The 19,762-nt window shown below is 38.3% G+C and overlaps 1 protein-coding gene across 4 annotated transcripts in view; it reads right to left on the bottom strand.

The window, feature by feature from the left end:
* Nucleotides 1-2,102: 2,102 nt before the first annotated feature.
* rxfp1 (relaxin family peptide receptor 1) overlaps nucleotides 2,103-19,762 on the bottom strand; it is a 44,902-nt gene continuing 27,242 nt past the window's right edge. For 3 of the 4 annotated variants that reach the window (XM_031866970.1, XM_031866972.1, XM_031866971.1), the window contains 14 exons: nucleotides 16,939-17,010; nucleotides 16,018-16,089; nucleotides 14,271-14,342; nucleotides 14,024-14,095; nucleotides 13,781-13,849; nucleotides 13,571-13,642; nucleotides 13,285-13,356; nucleotides 12,507-12,578; nucleotides 11,706-11,777; nucleotides 10,998-11,069; nucleotides 10,304-10,533; nucleotides 6,244-6,654; nucleotides 5,807-6,025; nucleotides 2,103-4,414 (listed from right to left, as the gene is read on the bottom strand). In XM_031866970.1, the coding sequence (XP_031722830.1) occupies nucleotides 4,077-4,414; nucleotides 5,807-6,025; nucleotides 6,244-6,654; nucleotides 10,304-10,533; nucleotides 10,998-11,069; nucleotides 11,706-11,777; nucleotides 12,507-12,578; nucleotides 13,285-13,356; nucleotides 13,571-13,642; nucleotides 13,781-13,849; nucleotides 14,024-14,095; nucleotides 14,271-14,342; nucleotides 16,018-16,089; nucleotides 16,939-17,010 (1,915 nt within the window). In that variant the 3' untranslated portion in view covers nucleotides 2,103-4,076. The remainder of the gene's footprint in view (nucleotides 4,415-5,806; nucleotides 6,026-6,243; nucleotides 6,655-10,303; nucleotides 10,534-10,997; nucleotides 11,070-11,705; nucleotides 11,778-12,506; nucleotides 12,579-13,284; nucleotides 13,357-13,570; nucleotides 13,643-13,780; nucleotides 13,850-14,023; nucleotides 14,096-14,270; nucleotides 14,343-16,017; nucleotides 16,090-16,938; nucleotides 17,011-19,762) is intronic. The other variant, XM_031866973.1, reaches the window with a different exon arrangement.

The raw sequence follows: 19,762 nt of genomic DNA, 5'->3' as shown, positions 1-19,762 counted from the left end.
CCCCCCCCAAAAAAAAAGATTATTATTATTTATTTTTTTTCAGGATATTGTTTTTTTCTGGGGGAAAAAAGTAAAAAAAAAAAAATGGGCTACCATATTCTTCCACGAAAATCCCCCCCCAAAAAATAAAAATAAAAAAACTTTAATAATCTTTTTCTTTTTTTTGATTGCGGAAATGGGCTTCCATTGCATGTGGTTGGCTTTCGGTACTAATTCTGTTTTCCAATGGGCTGGGCCTGTTGGTGTACTGAATGATTTATCTAAGGGCTTCTCAGTCACTGCTGTCAGGATCAGTGCCTGGTGTACTCAGTCTGTAGTAGAGCCTATCAGATTCTGTGTTATTAGAGGCTTGTACTTTATTTGTCGATGGGATTTGGCGCAGTTATGTGGTCTCTCCTCCTCTACTTTGTCTCGTACGCTCAATGCCAGATAATCAAAATATCTGCTAACACTCTAACGCTCCACTGTTCTCTTTCAGCTACTAACTAGTGTTACAGCTATTTTTAGTTTGTGTAATTATTTCAAAAGCATACAGTATTGATAAGCCCTAACGTTACTGGTGTTTTTTATTGGTGCTTTTTAATGTTTTGATGTAATTCATTATCACACTGCAGCGAGCATCTCATCTGCCCTCTCTACACACACAGAACTAAGTCATTTACAGAGGAGAGGCAGAGACACTGAAGTGAACAAGGTGAAGGGAAGATTATTGGAGTTGATGACAATAACACATTCGCGAGTGAAAAGCCAATACTCTATCAATACATCTGTTCAACAAGCATGGACGTATAAATGGAAGCGAAACCCAATTCAATCGTCTCTGTCCACAGTCTCTCTTCTACCGCCGCTTTGTTTAAACAAGCACAGCACGAAAGCTCGGCTAAAAGCTTCTCTTTTTTTTAAACAAACAAGCAAAAACAAACGCTGTCTGTCTGTAGTCTGTTTATCTTAGTTTGTTCTTGTCAACTTCTCAGCTGGCTGAGACAAAGCAGCCAGGTGGACAGAGGACAGAAGGAATGACTGATACCATCCGTGTTCTTCATTACTGATTATTATCATGTATAAACTTGTATGTATGGTATTTATTTTATCGACATTTTAGATTTGTCTCCATTGAGATATTAATTACTTTATATCATGACTTTGATGTTGAAAACATTACTGTTGCTGCCCTAAAAAATATATTTAGTTATATCTAAATTATAAATTACTTCTAATACTTTGCTGAATTTATTTGTTTTAAAAATTCGATAAGGGAGGGGTGAGTGGAGGGGTATGTCGTTTCTTGCAACATACCCTTCTTGCTACTCTAGCCTAAATATGTTAACGAGGCAGGTGTTACACTTACTAATCCACAAAATTGATGTTTCTACCAATATCTATACATTCAAATTGCCCGCCACCTACTTCCTGGAGCTATCTGAAGTCTACGTGAATCACGTGACGGTCAAACATTTTGAACTTCCGTTGACGCAACTCTCTTTTTATGGCTCCTATATAACCGTATAACAAAGTCATAGCCAACCAACAGTTTCAGTTGAACAAACTAATAGCACATTTTGATAACTGACATTGTTACATCTTGAATCTGTTGGAACACTTTTCATTACAGCTGTTTCGTGACTGTTGTTTATTTGTATTGTAACATTACTTACAACTCGTTCTTTTAATTCCTTGCAGGACAATGCTAGTCAAGTTAGTCTTTCCCTTTGGGAATCAAGTTTTCTTGTATTGTGCAGATTATTATTCTTATTTTTTTTTTTTACTATTTTTTTTATGATATCTTAAAGTTTTCTGATTTGTAATCTCTATCATTGGATATGTTGTGTTTTATCCAATAGTTCCCAGTTTTCAAAGTTTCTTCCGCTAAAGACCAACTGTGGTTTTAACTTTATTGGAAGTTTTCAATGCAGGACCAATGCAGCAGATTTTCATAGTGGTATCACTTTACTAAAGTAAATGACCTGAATACTTCTTTCACCATTGTGAATTATGTTTTACTATGTCAAAGAAACCTACGAGACACAGACAATGTCAAAGCTACTAAGATAAATAACCAATATCAACCAAATAATAAGTCAACAAGTAGATGTGAGGCTTAAATATATTTATTGTCTACGTTTCAAGAAAAACAGAAATACAAAAAAAACTACCATTGTAAAGTTTAGACATAAGTCAAGACAACAAATAAAATGATAACACATGTTTAAAAACATTTCCCCCATCAATATTTAATATAAGCTTGCACATATTATCAGTATATCTACAAAGAAACCGCTGGCTTCCTTGTCTTTTCAGCATGTATGGGAATGTTATGTAAACACAAATGGCACACATAATGTTTCACTAACTATTCATACAGTTACAATGACTGAAAGGATATATTTCCACAGGAATCAGCATTTCATTGAACAAAGTATGTGTACAGTTTATGATCATTTTACAAATGTCTTCACTGTACAGATCATTGTAAAAAGAATGTGAGGTGTGGTGTAGTGGTTAAAAACCCCAGACCAGCTGGGGAACTTTCTTCTGCCCACATTAAGTACATTCTTTGTTTAACATACTGGAAATGGCTCATACATTACATTCAATATGTATATAAAATATTTTTTGGTGGCAGAGGCAACACAGAAAACACTAAAGACCGAATGCAGAATAAAAGAGTCGGCCTTTTATCCCGTCTTAGCAGACTGGATGAAAACATAGAAAGTTACATTGATGTAAAAATGTTCTTTGCTGCAAGAAGGTTGCATGAATTATTATCAATATGAGATCGAGCTATCAGCATGAAATGTATGCTGCTGATACCAATGCACTTTTGAAAAGAGAAAGGCATAACAGGGTCGATTCACCCTCCTGAGTTCTTCAGTAAAACATCTCAGTGACCGATTAAACAAAAAAAGAAAAATCAATGTAATCCATGTAATTCCTGCAATTCTGACAATTCAAAGCCTTTAGCTGCACATTTTTTCTTGTCACACAATGTTCCCATAATACACCCAAGCTCAGGGCCTGGACAAAGACATGCAGAACTACCATAAACTTGCTGCAAAATTTCATAACGAAATGACAGTTTAATGTTATTATCGTGAGCAGCATAATGAGCTACAAATACTCATACTCGATAGTCATTTTTAGTTCCTCATACGTTGCCTATTGATGTTTGATTCTAAATATTTACAAACATTTGTGGAACATAAACACTCTTTGCTATGGTGTTTTGCAATACATCTCCCATGTTTTTTTCGCTTATCAGGATAATGTTGTTTTGTCCATATTATATAAACAAAATAAATACATTCTACTACTGTCTGGCTAGTACAAACACTTACTTTTTGAACACAGTGTAGTAAACTCCACGAGGAAAACCGGAAGCTGTGCTTAAAAGCCCCGGAAAAAGCTATTGAATGAATCTAGATTTTTATTTTTGGTCAAACTCCTGTTTCCAAAGTGAAGAATGTTTACTTTGTTAGTGTAAAACAGCAACATTTAAAGTGTCTTAACCACAGAGGTACTGTCAAATGGTTAATGGGAGTTGTAGTTATTGGATTCAATTCTCTAATCACTGTTAGAAATTAAGTTGGCCAAACTTTATTTCCCAATATAATACTAGATGAATATTCAGCTGAGATTATGGACAGAATACTCAGCTTTCAGAAAGATGTCCTCTGTGAGAAACTAAACTGATCAATGAAAGCTAGTGGAACAAAAGCCAAACCATAAGTGGGCATGGCTTCAGCTCTGTATTGATGGATATCTTTTGGAAGCCGACATTAGTCTTTATTAGAGGAGCTGCTGTGCCACATAAGGGATTTCTGCACTGACTTCATCCATTGCCGTTATGGCCGCTGCTTGGGCAAGACATGCACACATTGAGATTTCTAATGAGATACTGTACTAATGAATATTAATTATTTTTAAACACTACAGAGAAACATGGGCACAAATCAAGGACTGTTTTTAATGAGATGAATTAACCTGAATCACAATTAATCGGTTTAGTTGACTCTGAAAAGAGTTTGTGTATGTGTGGGTGTTTCTAAGTGTGTTTGGCATTGTTTCCTTGAATCTACTCACAACAATGTATGCTGCTTCTGTAGTTGATTTGTGCATGTGGTAATGTCATTGTTGGTATTTTCCACAGGGGCGAGGTTGGCTATCGTGCCGGTCGTGGCCAGCGGACGGTCCGTGGCGAGGCCGTGGCTGTTCTCCTGCAGGGGCCACATTTCCTGCCAGGTGAGCGACGGATGATGAGGTGGGTGACCGCTGAGCAGAGGCCTCTTCTGCCTGTAGTTAGCCCATACCTGCAGAATGGTCTCTTTGAAAGGCCGTGTGGTCAGAGTGTACAGGATGGGGTTAAGGGCACTGTTGATGGGCAGAATAAAAATGACCACCCATGAGCTGATGGTACCTGCCGAGAAAGAAAAGACACAGAGAGGAAGAAGTCAAACAGAGCTGGCATATAGTCCGTTTTAAGAACATTCATTTTAACAGGGTTATGAGTTGGGAGAATACTTCAACAAAAACCCTTTTATCAATCTATTTATATAATAAATGAGAATGTATTTTAACCCAACAGGGGACATAATTAGGAAGCCACAGCTCAGCAGGTTTATATATATACAATGGATTCTGCACATCACTAATGGGCCATTTGGGTATACAGTGCAAACAGCACTAAGGTTGTAGTTGAATGCTCTTCATACAGCGATAAATACCTTTTAAAAACACCTTTAAAACTAAGTGGGAATAGCTGCTAGACCAGCTGTACCCCTCATCTCCCTGTAAGCTTGGAAGGTGGCTCTAAAATGTTACAATATATTTTACTCATGCTATTGTGTCATTGCTCCTTATGAAAGCTGAGAGCAATGAAGAACTGCTACAAAACATGTATAATAAATGGAATAAAGATATTGGTATGGTAGATAAAAAAATCAAATAAAATATTACCACTAATTAAAATTTAGTTTTACTTAATTAATTATAACTGAATGACAAGAATATAGTTTAAAATGTGGCACTCAGGCTACATCCACACTAATGTTTTTGATTTAAAACAAAAACGATCTACGTCCACACAGGTGTTCCAGCACGGTTTTAGAAAGGATTTCCTTCCATACCAACACACCTGAAAAACAAATACCACATGACTATTCACGGACACTGGGCATGCGGGTGCCGTTGTAAACAGGAAGTAGATTAGTTGCTTAGTTACAGAAATTACAACAGAGTATTGTTGTCCACTTGAATAGATAAAAGGTTGGGCTACGCTAGGTTTACGCTTTTTTCTCTCTTTTTTTACGTTTACCTCGGCGTAAACGTAATAGTAGATCTGAGATTGTGTGCTTCTCTGTCAACTCTTATGAGAAAATTGATGTTGTGCTTTCCTTATAAAAAATAACTGTACTGTTGTGTAGTAACTCCAGAATCGGATAACTAAGTATCTAACAAATGGTGATTGTAAAACAGAAACGTAGTAGTGTGGATGTGGCCTCAGAGTGACTCCCTCATACATTTGGGGGGTTTGAGGGTGATAAGTATGAAAATGTGAAATTATGAATTTCCATTTCTTGTCATGAAACATATGTATCATACCCAGACCCTAATTTACTCAATTAAAAAGATAAAATAATTCTTTGTCCATTTTTATGCACATTTTCTGACATAAATCGCCACTCAATTCAATGACACACGGCAAACTTTTCAGAGTCACATTGCTAGCCTACTGAGGGCTTGTATTTGATACTTGAAACGTAGAACCAGTCGAGTATTCCTTTAAATGGTTATAGCACTTCTACTGTACCGGGAATCTCCACCTGCAGCAGTGACAGGATCTTGAGGATGAAAATGGGGATCCAGCAGAGGGAGTCCGTGATGACGATAGAGAAGAACCTTTTGGCGATGGTAACCTCTTTCTTGATGTGGTTGCTGTATTTAGTGGTCTGAGTCCCTGTTCTCTGGATGTTATAGAACATGCTTGCATAGGCTAAGACAATGATGAGGAATGCCACCAAGTTTAGACCTGCAGAGAGATATTTGGTTAATTTCTGGATTGCCATGCAACTGCTGTGGCACATATTTGCATAATTATAGCAAAGCTATGCATATGAATACAAAAATGCTCACTAAATAGTAACTGTGCTTTTACAAATAGCTTCAGAGAATGAGTGAATAAATAAAAACAATCAAGTAAACACAAGAAAAAAGTTTAAAAGGACTATTGCAAGATCAAATGCCCACCCAGGAAAATGACGATGGAGTAAACATGAGCCCAAAGTGTCTCTGGCTGCTCTGAGTGCAGCGGGAAGCAAACTCCATTAGTCCCGTAGAAGTTGCGAAATAGCCCCTTGCAGACCAGCGGCAGAAGGGCAATAATAAAGCCAAACAGCCATATCCCCAAAAGGATGGTGACAGTTCGTCTCCAGCCAGGTGTCAAGTACTGGAAAGGGTAGACGATGCAGATGTATTTCTCCAGAGTGAGGTAAGTGAGGAGAAGGACGGATACCTCAGTGGACAGCATGGCCAAAGAGCCGATGACCTGACACTGGCTGCTGTCCATCCAGGCCTGAGCGTGCCGGTTGTACTCGCCGCGGAACTTCAGATCATACGCACCAATCATGAAGAGGTAGATACCCATCAGTCCGTCTGCACCTGCAAGGAAGGAGAGTTACAAATTACAGAACAACATATTCAGAGGATTTACCGACTGTAAAGATGTCTGATTTATACGACCCTGCAAGGATGCATTCAGATCTATGAGAGGTTTAAAGTGTAACTTCACCCCCAGGTCTGAGCCTAATTCCATCCGCTTTAACACATGTTCATTCACCCATTCACACACTGATGGCAGTGGGCTACCACGCAAGGTGCCACCTGCCCTTCAGGATTAACTAACCATTCATATTCACACATACACCAATGGCACAACCTTCAGGAGCAATTTGGGGTCAAGCGTCTTGGCCAGGGACACATCGACATGGACTACTAGCGGAGCCGGGGATCGATCTTCTGATTGAAGGACGGCCCGCTGTACCACTGAGTCACAGCCGCCCCCAAAACAGTAAATGCCATGTTGAGTCATTTCCAACTCATGAAATGCCAATTTTAATAACTGTGGTAAGAAATGTCAATATTAACTCCAGCATTGATGCGTTTCATCCAAGTGCAGTCATACCATTTAGTTTACCGCTTAAAAAACATGTTCAACTGTGCAGTACCTATTTGATTAAACCTTGAGCACAATGTCTGCTGAATTTATTTGAACGCAAAATATAAACACCCAGACTTTCTCATAAAGCAGCTCTCCTTAAAGCAGTGCTCCTTAAAGGGAACCACAATGCCTTTACTTAGCGGTGACAACAGAAGCAAACCATGTACACATGGATCTTCAAAGGCTTTCGGTCTATGACAGATACTTCACCTTGTAAATCCATGCATAATAAAAAGGAACCAAGGACAAACCACTACATGCTCACATTAAGCTACACCTTCAATAAAGGGAGAAAAATGACAGCAACGAGTGCAGAGAGCATCATGCTTTGATGATAAGAAAGAAAGACAGGTAGAAACAAACTCATTGCATTAGAACTAAAAAAATATTTTACATGCCGAATATGTAGAATATAGACTATATATCTATGTATATATATAGATATATAGATAAATGTTGACTAGGCAGTAATCATGTGTCCATACTTACACAAACTTATGTAGGGCTTTATTCTGTTCACCTAGTGTAAAGACTGGGTATGCACATTTCTGCTTTCATGCATATCCTGTTTGCATTAAATCTTCACAGATGTTTTAGCATGAGCCCCAAGCCCTACATTTAGTAAAAAAGTTCATACTCAAAAAACTAAGAACCACATGTTGTTTTATCTTACTCCTATTCTCTATTCTCTCTCTGGCAAAAAGTGTTTCGCTGACAATTTGTCAGAGCTGAAATTGAACTCACAGTTTAAATCCGAGAGGAATTCTCCTCTGCTTCATCAGTCACTACTTGATGTTAAATAATGTGCTTAAATACATTACCCAAAACCCACTTGATAATAGTTCCTTTGATATGGAAACATGCAAATGCTCTTCAAAGAGCATTTTTTTAAATTCCACACAGGTATATCATCATCAAAGACTCCCTGTTTGTTTTTTATCTTAATATTGGTCCTGTGAAAATTGAAGGGACGGCTGAGGTTAAGCTTTGTTGTGCTGGATAATTCAAATTCATAGCTGACACATAACTCCAAATGTCATTCAACGTAATTATTTCGTAATTTCGTGTTTCTTTCCCCCGTGAAGCTGTTTTTAGAATTGATATTTAAGCATTTACTTATGACATACATTCAGTGTGCTCTTATATGAAATAGGAAGTACATCAAAGTAAAAGACTAAAGTTGACGTCTGGCTGACTCAACTGGGCTCAAAGTCAGCCATCTGTTGATTTACTATTAATTAGAAAAAAAAACCGAGTGTTTGGGAAAGAAAGGACAGATAAAGAGATGGTAAATAATAATGAGTAATAAATGTGTGAAATGACTCTTGTTCCGGCTCTAAACCACAATCTCGGTGACTCAAACTTTATCTTTGTTTACGACTTCTTCCTTTGCAGACTTGTTCCACTTCTTTAATAACTAGATTAAAAACAACATTCAGACACATCCTGCCTGCACAGGGAGACATAATCCATTGTTGCTAAAAAGAGTGCAAATTTTGCTCGCTTTAATTACCTTCAGCTCTGTTTTTGTCTGGATCTCAGCCACCAGAAATTAGTGCGGTACTGAAAACAGTACACACTGACATTCGATTGAGCAATTTTTTAAAAGGTCAGCGTATTAGGCAAGTGAGTCCCAATATGAGATAATGAATAACAACTGCCATCCTCCGCTTGGCTGTCAATGTGGATGTAGTAGGAAAGAGAGCTGATATCAGCTATGACAGAATTTCTGCTTTACATATTCGGAGCTCTTAGATCTCAATTGCTTTGGAACTTTTCAGTCCATATAGGATCCTTTATATGTGACTAAAAGCTCAGCATAGGCATATATTAATGTGTTGTTAGGACATTTATCTCCGGATATCTTTTGTGCTTCTATGCTTTCGCTCTCTGCTCGAGAGATCAAAGTGGAATGAAATTCTATCTTGGGACTAATAACCATTAAGGTAATGTAAGAAAGCTGGTTTTTATACATAGATCATTTAGTGACTTCCTATAGCAGCAGTTTATGTGCTTTATATTCTCTTCAACAGCATACTGTCATGAATTCAATTTCCTCCTGTGATGTATAATAACACGGTGAGAGCCATACTGTATGTAAATCCGGCGCAAACATGCCAAAACTTAAAGGAAAATTCATTACATGATTTTCACATGAGTAACTGCAGCCTATTAAGAGTGCCAGATCTGAGATTGGGAGCATTTCGATTGCCTCTCAGATGCTCTGAACATGTCGATGGAGAGCCGGTGGCTCACAGCTAACGGTGCTTCCCGTGTTTACCTGAGGGGGAACAGGAGAGGCCCGAGAAAATGACTCTACATCTAACTTGATTTAGATTTTACTTGAGTTTATGGTCTCATTCACCAATTTCAAGTCTTCTTCAATCCAGCAAGATGTAAATTTAATAAATTATGGTCAATTTAGAGTAAAATAGACCATAAAGTGGAGTATGCTTCAGGACGGGCTTGCTTTGATTTACCAGAGCCGTATACGGCGTCTCTACGTCACTCCTCCACTTTCCAAATATTTCATTATCTTGGCAGACAAGCGAGCCAGTGAGAGTGAGTATTATTCAATCAAACTGTTATCCTTGGGCAATTTATTTGGTTCAATTTTATGCTATGAATAATTTCTTAGAATTTGTGAATTTCTTTCATTCAGTGAGGGAAAATATCCCATTGAAGAGATCAAATATTTTTTACATACTCTAATTCATGAGCAGGCCAGTGTGTGTAATATAAACTCAATGTTGATGAAATGCACCGATAAGCACATTGGGAACTCTTTTCAAATTTCCCACCAACTTCTTTTAAGTTTGTTTACTTCAGAATATTAAAGTATTTTGCATAATTTGTCACTTCTGATGTATCCATAATTACTGACTACATTCAGGTCAATAAACATATTGCCACAATTTTATGATAATTATAAAAATATGTTTTTGGGCTGCTAATACTACACCCTCTTTCCCCTAGTGACTTATTTGGCTAATACTTGTTATGTATACATTGTAAGTCATGTTTTATGATGGTAAACTAGATAAAAGCTAGTTTCCACTACATCCCTCCTTTAGTTGCAGTGTGACTTACAGCAGAGAGAAATGATGCACATGGCATGGAGTTTGTTCTCTGATCGGATGTACGAGCGCATGCAGATGACGAAGATGTTGCCGAAGCAGGTGGTGGCAGAGACCACCCACACGAAGACCCTCAGCACGATGTTGGCCAGCAGGTCCTCGAAGGACGAGATGCCGTCGGTGTTGGGTTTGCAGCTGCGCACATGAGGAGCGTAGCCGCAGTACTGGAATTTCTTGAAGTAGCTGGGATTGTAGATTAAAGAAAGTGTCAAGTTAAGCAAAAGATAAGGGAGTCTATTTATGTACAAATGCAAGATTTAGTGTCCTTACAGGCTGGTGTGCACTCCACACTCTGTTACAGGGTTTTTCTTTTCATAAATTGAGACAGTTGGAAAGTAAAAAACAGAAAGGTTTGGGTGGTTTTGACTGAGGATTTGATTTTGTGATTATATACAAGGCAAGGGAGATTCATTTTCACTCTGTTGCATCCATTCCAGGACCTGCATGGGCTAAGGCTGTTTTACCCACAGAGAAGATGGATTACACTAAACTTGACTTAATCATCTTCCAGTCAGAGGAGAAGCCAGACCGTCTCGATAAGCCTCGCTCTGGACTCAAGAGTAGAAATACATGTGAAAGGCCTCCAGTCAACGCCAAAAGACGAGGATTAACAGTACCAACATAGAACATGACAATGGCGTACTTACATATGAGTCAAGTATTTGAGAGGTTCAAACATCCTCCGTTGTATGTTTCCAATTTCTACCCCTTCTATGCTCCTTGAGAATATAAAGACATACAAACAGAGACACGCTATAATGTCCTCAAATGCACAACAGGTGTTTTCCTCAAAAGGTTCTCAACCAATACTTTTTCAAGGACTGAAAAGGAAAAAAAATTAAATTGGACAAAATACATTTTCTTTCATTTGTTAATCCAGAATGTGACGCTTGTGTCACAAGAAGAAAGAGTGCATACTATCCGAATGACAGTAACGAACCATCATGCAGCCAATGCTGTGACCCTAACAAAATGGGACACGGTTGCAAGAATAATTACCTCCTCCCATCCTATCCAGTGCATTTGTATGTTTGCTATGTATGAATTCAGCCCTTTTATAATCTTAGCTCCCACACAAAGTGCTTTACAACACAAGTCAGCCTTTACCCATACAAACACATTCTACACTGTTGGCAGAGACAACCTACAAAGAACATACTGCAGTTATTTTTAGACATTACACACCCTGAGCACATCAGCACATGCATTCATTGAGTGATGTCAGAGAGAGATGTCAGAGCAAGGAACTGCCCATGGACCGGGGAGCACTTGGGGGTTCGGTGCCTTGCTCAAGGGCACCTAGGCAGTGCCCTAGTTTTAAATTAGTCGTCCAGTGTGTAGCAACATATACTTACAATGACTTAAGTTTATGCAACTTGTCAAAGTGGTCAACTTGGAGCTCCACGATGGGATTGTATGATATATTTCTAGAAGATAAGAAACCCTCAATTAGATAACATGGAAATAAATCCCATTTATTATTGACATAATTTCTGCATGTCAAAATTGTTCATGCACATGCATATCTTGAAGATGTGTCCTTGCATTATTCCTCTTTAACTGGCATCTTAATATCCACCCACTACACTGTTGAGACTCCTACACCTTAAAATTATCCTTTTGATTTTCACAAGATCTAAACCCAATTTATGTTACTATTTATGTTCTGCATCTCATCTGAAATAGTCATTCATGTATTAACAACCAGTAGATAAATCTCTAGATAGTAGTTGTTATAAGTAGTGGCGGAGTCCGTCATTCCTACACTGGATTCAGATTGCATAAGAATGAGGGGTTCACAGGAAAAATGTAGCATGTAATCCAACTCAATTTTATATAAATGAACATTGTTCACTCTCTTTACAATGTCTTAAGTTACTGCTAATGAAAACCCAACACCTACTGCTTGGGGGAAACACATGGTGGCTTTTATTGTGAAGCAGCCATAAGTGTTGGTCACCGTGGTCAGTACTAATCTAGGAGAGATTATTTTGTATTTACTAATCACTTTGAACCTCTATCTGCTCTAAACATACTTCCCATTCTATGGCTAGTCCCTGACAGCAACAACAAAAACTCCTGCTAAATATTCATGAAATAGCAATGCTTGAAAACAGATCTGTACATCATGGTGTAATTGTGTAAGCAGAACTCACAGTTGCAACAAATCCCCCAGCAAGACAAAAAGATTGGGAGGGATCGCCACCAGTCTGTTGCTGGATAGATCCCTGCACGCCGAGACAAATCCAATCGGTTCGACAAAAACACAGAACAATAAACAGATATTGATTACTGGGTTTCTGACAGATGTCCACTGATCTTAAAAAAAAAATCCAACTTGTGTAACTCTTCCTAAGTACAGGGTGAGGATTGCATAATACACTAACAACAACACTCCTGCAGTAAATGCTGCTCTATAACTTGCTATATTCTGCTGTGGGTTACATGTTTAAAAGGAGAGTGCTATGGTGACCTGCTGATTCATTGTTGGTTTAGTTTTTTTCATGGGATTTGTTGGCAAAAAGAAAACGGAATATTGTCAAATGATTGGACGGGCTGATCACTGATTGCTGTCGCGATGTAATGAGAATTTCAACAAATGTAACAAAAAATGTTTTTGAAGAAGATTATAAACTCCAACTTTAATAACCTGCTGAATTCATCCTCTGGAGACCATAGATAATCCTAACAAATTTAACAAAAATTCAACCTGTAGATTTTAGGAAACTTTTTCAAGGGGAAATTTGGGGCTGACACAAAGGTCAGACACTCGGCAAAATAATCCTTGGGCACCAAAAATGTATCTACAATCTGCCTAGAAGTGCGTTTTTCACACGTTTTTCTGCAGATAGCACATCTTCAGAATGCTTCACATTTAAATTGCATCGCATTTAACACATAACGCATTTGCACAATGAAACAAAATGAACTTACAATTCTCCAAGCTTTTGTAGGACTGAAAAAGCGTGTTCGTGTATATGGCTGATCCTGTTCTGCTGTAGAACACTGGAGAAAAGCAATAAATAAAAAATTTAAAATACTATTATCATACTTGTTGATCTACCTATTCACATCTAATGAAATGTCAGCATTGATTCCATTCATAAGCTTATCACATTTAAAGAAACGGAGAGTGATTTGCAGGCATATCACAAAAATTCAGTCAAAATCTTGAAGCAAAAACTTTGCCATGGATTGAATTATGTAAATATATACTTACAGAACTGTCAGCATACTGCATGAGCAGAATGAGACATTTCCAATGTTTTCAATTAGATTTCCTTCCAAATCCCTGCAGGAGCATGTTATGAAATGTACACACAGAGAGGAATTATCAGACACATACTGCGCACAAACGCACACACGCACGCACACACACACAGATCATTAAATGACATGTCAGCTTTTGATATCTTGACATCCTACTTACAGCCAGTTCAATCTTGGCATTTCCCGACAGATGTCATCCAGCTTTGCCAAAGAGTTGTTCATCATAACCCTGTCAATCAGCGAGACGCAATGTAACAATGTGTAGTGCACTTTTCAGAAGGAGCAACACTCACTCAATCTCAACAGATCAAAAAAAACTCTTAAAACCACAATATTACGTAGATGTTTGGACAAGGAATCACATCAACGCAAAACGGGAAAATGGTATAGAAGAAAAACTCACAGTAAAACGAGGGAGTTCAGTCCGGAGAATGTCAAGGACGATATTTGATGGATATCGTTATTTTCTAGGATCCTTCAACAAATAACAGGATATGTAGGAGAACAAAATCCACTTTATCAGTATGAATTATTACAAAACTGGACTTCTATGCCTATGGCAAATCAATATTTACAGAAAGTATAATATCCTAATATACTATGCATGCAGCTTTTTATATTCTTTATCCGTCGGTGAAGAATACACATACAACCACTCCAGCTTGTGCAGGTCCTGGAACACCCCCGGCATGAGGACAGATATCTTGTTATAGCTCAGATATCTAAGAGAGGAAAGACGAGTTTGGTTTGGTCATCATGCTGAATAGACTGATAGGAAAACTTGTAACCTTTTGCTTTTATTGCACTTACTGTATATCTATGCAAATACAAATAAAAAGGTCTGCTCACTGTTGTTCCGAGCAAAGTGATGTTTCGAGCAAATGCTCTTTTACAGACTGAGTGATATCAACAGATACGCCGTCTTTAAATGCACACTCTTGTCACATGATAATACTTGTGAACCACACTACCCACACAAAACGCAATATACTAAGAAAAACACATAATATATAGGTAAGAACCTCACAGCTCATAAGAAAAACATCAAGCCAGGCGCTGTCATGCCTATATCTATATGGACAGAATTAAATAGAGGCGCCTCTATATCCAACGTAGGATGTCCCAAAAACATATAGGAACAATAATCTACACTACCAAGCCCACGGATATTGACAAAGGAAAGGAACAACATCTACATCTGGAGTCAGCCAAGTACATGGGAAATCTCACCATCCTACATCTCTTAAGAAGAGCCTCCCTATCTCACAATTCAACCGGATCAGACGGATTTGCAGTTTTGTTGGGGCTATTCAGGAAAAATCTGCGGTTTTCCTGGACGGCTTCAGAAAACTAGGCTACGGGGAAGAGTGGATCATTGAGGCGGCTACACGGTTCGACAACAAATCTCAAACTGAATGTCAGAGCAGAGAGAAATCAAAGGAACCTGACTCCGGAATGACCTGCTGTCATTCAGCGCTCACCGGTAGGTAAAGACATTGAGGGTGTTGTAAAGAAACATTGGTATGTTTAGATACAGATCCTTCACTGAAAAGGGTTTTAACATCCCTTCTTGTGTTGTGTAGCACTAGTCCTGATTGGACAGCCTTTGCAGTTTGCTGGTGAGAGCAGACACCCCATGTAGCCTTACATTGTCCTGTCTGTAATACTGAGTATATATAGCATTTCAGTCAGAAACACTTACACCAAGGAATTGACTTGGCAAATGTTTACACATGTCGATAGAAAAAAGGGAGCTCTCAGAGAATCCAAGCAGCAGTGAGGATTCTGCTCAGAGAACTATTCTCCCCTAAATAAACACACATGCCAGTTACATCCACAGTAATATAAAACATACTAAATAAGGAGGTGGTTGGCGATGCAGCAGCACTGCCATTTGCTGTTTTAGTGTTTTGTACACTTGCACACTACCTAATAAATTAATAGTGAGAAGTGACAGTCTATCATTTTATGAGATACTATACCATGACTATTACCACGCCATAAAAAAAACCTTTAAAAAAAGTCTATGGCCTTCCTCAATTTAAGAAATTGTTCGTCGACTCACACACGATTTTGTCTACAGATCTGTAAAACTGAATTACTGCACGAAAAATCATGCAAAAGAACCAATTTAAAACTTGTGTTTTCCAAAGATGTGCTCTTCATTTTTTCGTGTGAAATAACGTCATTCAGCATGAAAAAAAGCAAAAAGAACGACTCATTAGACGACCAAAGGAGGGCCGCTCTAAAAAGTCAAAGTATAGTGTGTCATAAAATATAGTTAAGAATAGTGTGTATATAAATGTTGTTAAACACGTTATATAAGTACCATGTAATAGTACTACTATCAGTACTTTATTACTGAATGGCCTGTGTCAGAAAAATGAAGAAACTTACAGTCTTGTTAGATTATAGAGCCCTCTGAATGCGTCAGGACTCACATCTCGAATTCTGTTGTGCTGGAGATATCTATATAAAAAAAGCACAAAACTGTTTGTGAATCATTTGGATTCCAAATAAACAATGAAGAAAAATATTAGATAATCATTGAGCCTGTTGGTTTAATTAAAGACACACATACAATGCTTGAAGTTGATTGTTTAAGTTTACACAAAGAAATATTCATAATTGGGAATTCAGCCGAGCTGAGAGAAATTTGTATCCGATACCCGACTGTCATGGTCGAATACTTGGCATCCTCGTTTATAGCACATACTGTGAGTTCAACAAACCACCGCTGAGAGCTGTGTTTTGACTCTTTGTGTATTTCACACACCTGGTGAGTATTTCTGATGTTTATTTATGCACATCTCTGGGAAGTTTTTCAATCCGGTCAAATATTCAGAGCAGTCTGAACAGTCTGAGGGAGCCTAAGGGTTCCTGGCGGAGGATTAGTCTTATTCTCCTGACGCCACGTGGAGGTGGTACTGTGTGAGGTTGACAAACAACGCAAGCCGGCAATGAATGGGTCCATGCTCGGAAGAGAACAATTGCTTCATTCAAAGTTCCCAGCAGTCCTCGTAGCTGTATACACTTATCAGCTTTGTAGTTGTGGAACTCATTTATTTCCATTTTCAGTCAAAGGGCGGTCATCATCTCGGCTCTTTGGTATCAAACAAGGCAGTATATGCTTCGCTGAGTTAATGTTGTAGGCTCCCATGCATGCTACAAATACTTATTCACTATATATGGTGCTTCTCAGACCTAGAAAGAAGACTGACTAAAGGACAATAAAGGATAAAATGCAATAAATAAATAACAATTAAAAGAATACATGGTGTGTATTTGTATGCAATCCATAATTCATGGAACACTCACAGTTTTTTTAGGCTCTGGTACTGGGAGAATGTGTTTGCTTTCAGTTTCTGGAGCCGGTTCCTTTGTAGCGACCTGAAGGATAAAAAGAGGCTCAACATCAGAATATCAAATAAGGTTTACACTGCAAACAACCATGATCATGATTCAGTACTGTTGCATTTGAACAGCTGATCAGCTCCTCCTCTGTCAAGGTTATAATTCTAACATTCAGGTTTGAATTATTCAAATTTCTAACAAATGGGGCTTTTGAGCCTGTGGATCACATTTCCATTAACCTAGTCGCAAAAGACAAGCCCTTGTAAATCCAAAAGTAGCCCCCTTTTATAACACATCATGTAAAACTCACATTCATCAGTGGCTGTACACAGACATTCGGGTATCTTGTTTCTTTTAACCCACGAAATGTGTAACTGTAACAACCCGGTCAGTTTTGGGACTGCCTAGATCCGAAAACGTGTGATTCAACAAGCCCCTTCCATACAGGCTCAGAATATATCTGCCACCATCTGAGCAGCTCCACCCTCGGCTTGAGAACTACCTTTGCAAAGGTGCATCATATCATCATTTCTCACAAGCCAATCAGAGAAGACTTGGCTTAAAGAGACAGGCGCTAAAACAGAGCATTTCTTATTGACATTAAAGCATGTAAACATGTTCTAGCAAAACACAAAATACAAGTATGAACCTGAAAATGAGCATATGTCCATACTGACTGACAATTAAATAAGTCAGTCAGATATATAATATTTCAAAACTTTAAATATATTCTCACATTTAGATAACACAGCAAAGAAATAAAAACTAAATTGCCCAGAGTCATTTACCAGAAAATCGATTAACACGGCAAAATATGGCCTCCTGGTGTTCTTAATACCATTTTATCATCTCAAAGTGATTCAGCTGATGAACCAGTGGATTTATCTGTTGATTCCAAAGCTTTTAACGGATTAAAGGCTGATTAAAGGCTCAACCCTTCACACACTGCCACGTCAAACACTTGGAAGAGGACAGTTTCGGGGCAATGTAGGATTTTCTCACTGTTAACACCGTCTCCTTGGGCTCACCGTTCTCTAACATTGTATTTCTTGGCCAAGGTCCATTTCTGTGGCATCACTTAAAGTACTCGGAGGAGTATTGGTTAACAAACAAAAACACTTATGCTTTCATGGTAAATAACGTAAGAGGCCTTTTTAAAGTCCTTCACCCTTGGCATGCTTTTACTTTGGGAGTGTCTGACATTGTTGTGTCTCCTCCCTGGTGTTGTGATTGTACTACGTGATTCTGTATGACCTGGGTTACACTGTATAAGGCAGAGTGAATGTAAATTACTTTAACCTTTTGGTATATTTCTGTCCATGCTCACATGCTGTGCCAAAAGCTTCTCTCATCAAGTTGTTATATAAGTGGAGATTGACCTTAATAAGTACAAGTTTTCCACTTCCCTTATCAAAGCATGTCGGGCCTCATGCAAGAACATTAAAAGTACTCTTATCCTAAATTTCTCGTACTGATTTTTCCGTGAGGTTTGCTCGTTAACCAAACTCTCTAAACTGCACAGACTTGTCATAAATCCCTTGATTCAGCCTGATGAATTTCACTAGTTCATGAGGAAGTGCGCGTTTCAGAGATTTGATCATTAGCATTAGATAGGCAATGATTAGTTGATAAGTTGATTGACAGAAAATTAAACTGCAACTATTTCAATGATCAAGTAGTTTTTTTTCAAAGCAAAAGGACCGAATATTTGCTTTTTCCAGCTTCTCAAATGTGAAGATTTTGATTTCCTCTAATGTGAACTGAATATCTTTGGGGTTCGGACTATTTGTTGGACAAAGCAAGACATTTGAAGACGTCACCTTGAACTGGTGACATCTTCAAATGTCTTGCTTTGTCCAACAAATAGTCCTAAAAAACTGATTTGCTACTAAGACTTGCTGATTTCATAATATGATCTTTGTGCTAGAACAAACTGTTGAAGTGTTGTTCAAGGTTTGTGAAGATGGCGCTGTGTGAAAAGCAATATGTGTGTATGTTATCCATGTGTGACAAGCTTATCGTAAATGACCCTGTACCACCACACTGCTTGTGTTTAGCAGTATATATGACAAAGACTCAGAGGCAGACCCTTGAGCAGCCTTGATCCATGTACTCTGTATGTCTTTCAACTCTGTTCCTTCTTGCAAGAATAAATGTCCTGTGATTAATGATTTTTACATCGGCCTCGAGTGAACAGACAGCATTCAAATTGCACTTAGTGACCACTCAGAGCACTTTACAACAATAGACAGCATTCACCCATTCACTAACAACACGGGGAAGGCGGGACCCCCGATTGCCACCGGGTATTTCGCACAATGAGGAAGAGTCAAGTTGCTTGTGAAAGTAACAAATAAACAGATAGATTACCAGTCACTGGTGGGAGTCTGAACTCTAGTGCTCTTTTGTTCTAAAACAAAATTCACATGGATGACAAAAGTCTCTTGCTTTGGTCAGCTGCGCTTTAAACTCACAATGAGAGACGGGCTCTTTGACCATTTCTAGGCAGTGAGGTTCAGAAGGGAGAAAAAATGCAAAATACTATGCCACCCAAATATGCCATAAAGCAAATGATTCCGTGCCAATGACAAAGCACTTGTAAGAGATAATGAGGACAGGCCAATCTGCCTGGTAATTGCTTTGATATTCCAGGCCACATAAAAACAGCCCAAATTGCCCCATAAAGTCTGAAACAGGCTATTGTACTTCCATCAAACATCGACAAACTGTAATAACTACAGGGTTACATGTCCTTGTCTACATGTGAAATAGTATTTTGTACCATTGT

The sequence above is a fragment of the Anarrhichthys ocellatus genome, unplaced genomic scaffold, assembly GCF_004355925.1.
Source record: "Anarrhichthys ocellatus isolate YVR2014 unplaced genomic scaffold, GSC_Weel_1.0 scaffold37, whole genome shotgun sequence".
NCBI lineage: Eukaryota > Metazoa > Chordata > Actinopteri > Perciformes > Anarhichadidae > Anarrhichthys > Anarrhichthys ocellatus.
This window is presented reverse-complemented; position numbering and strand designations above follow the sequence as displayed.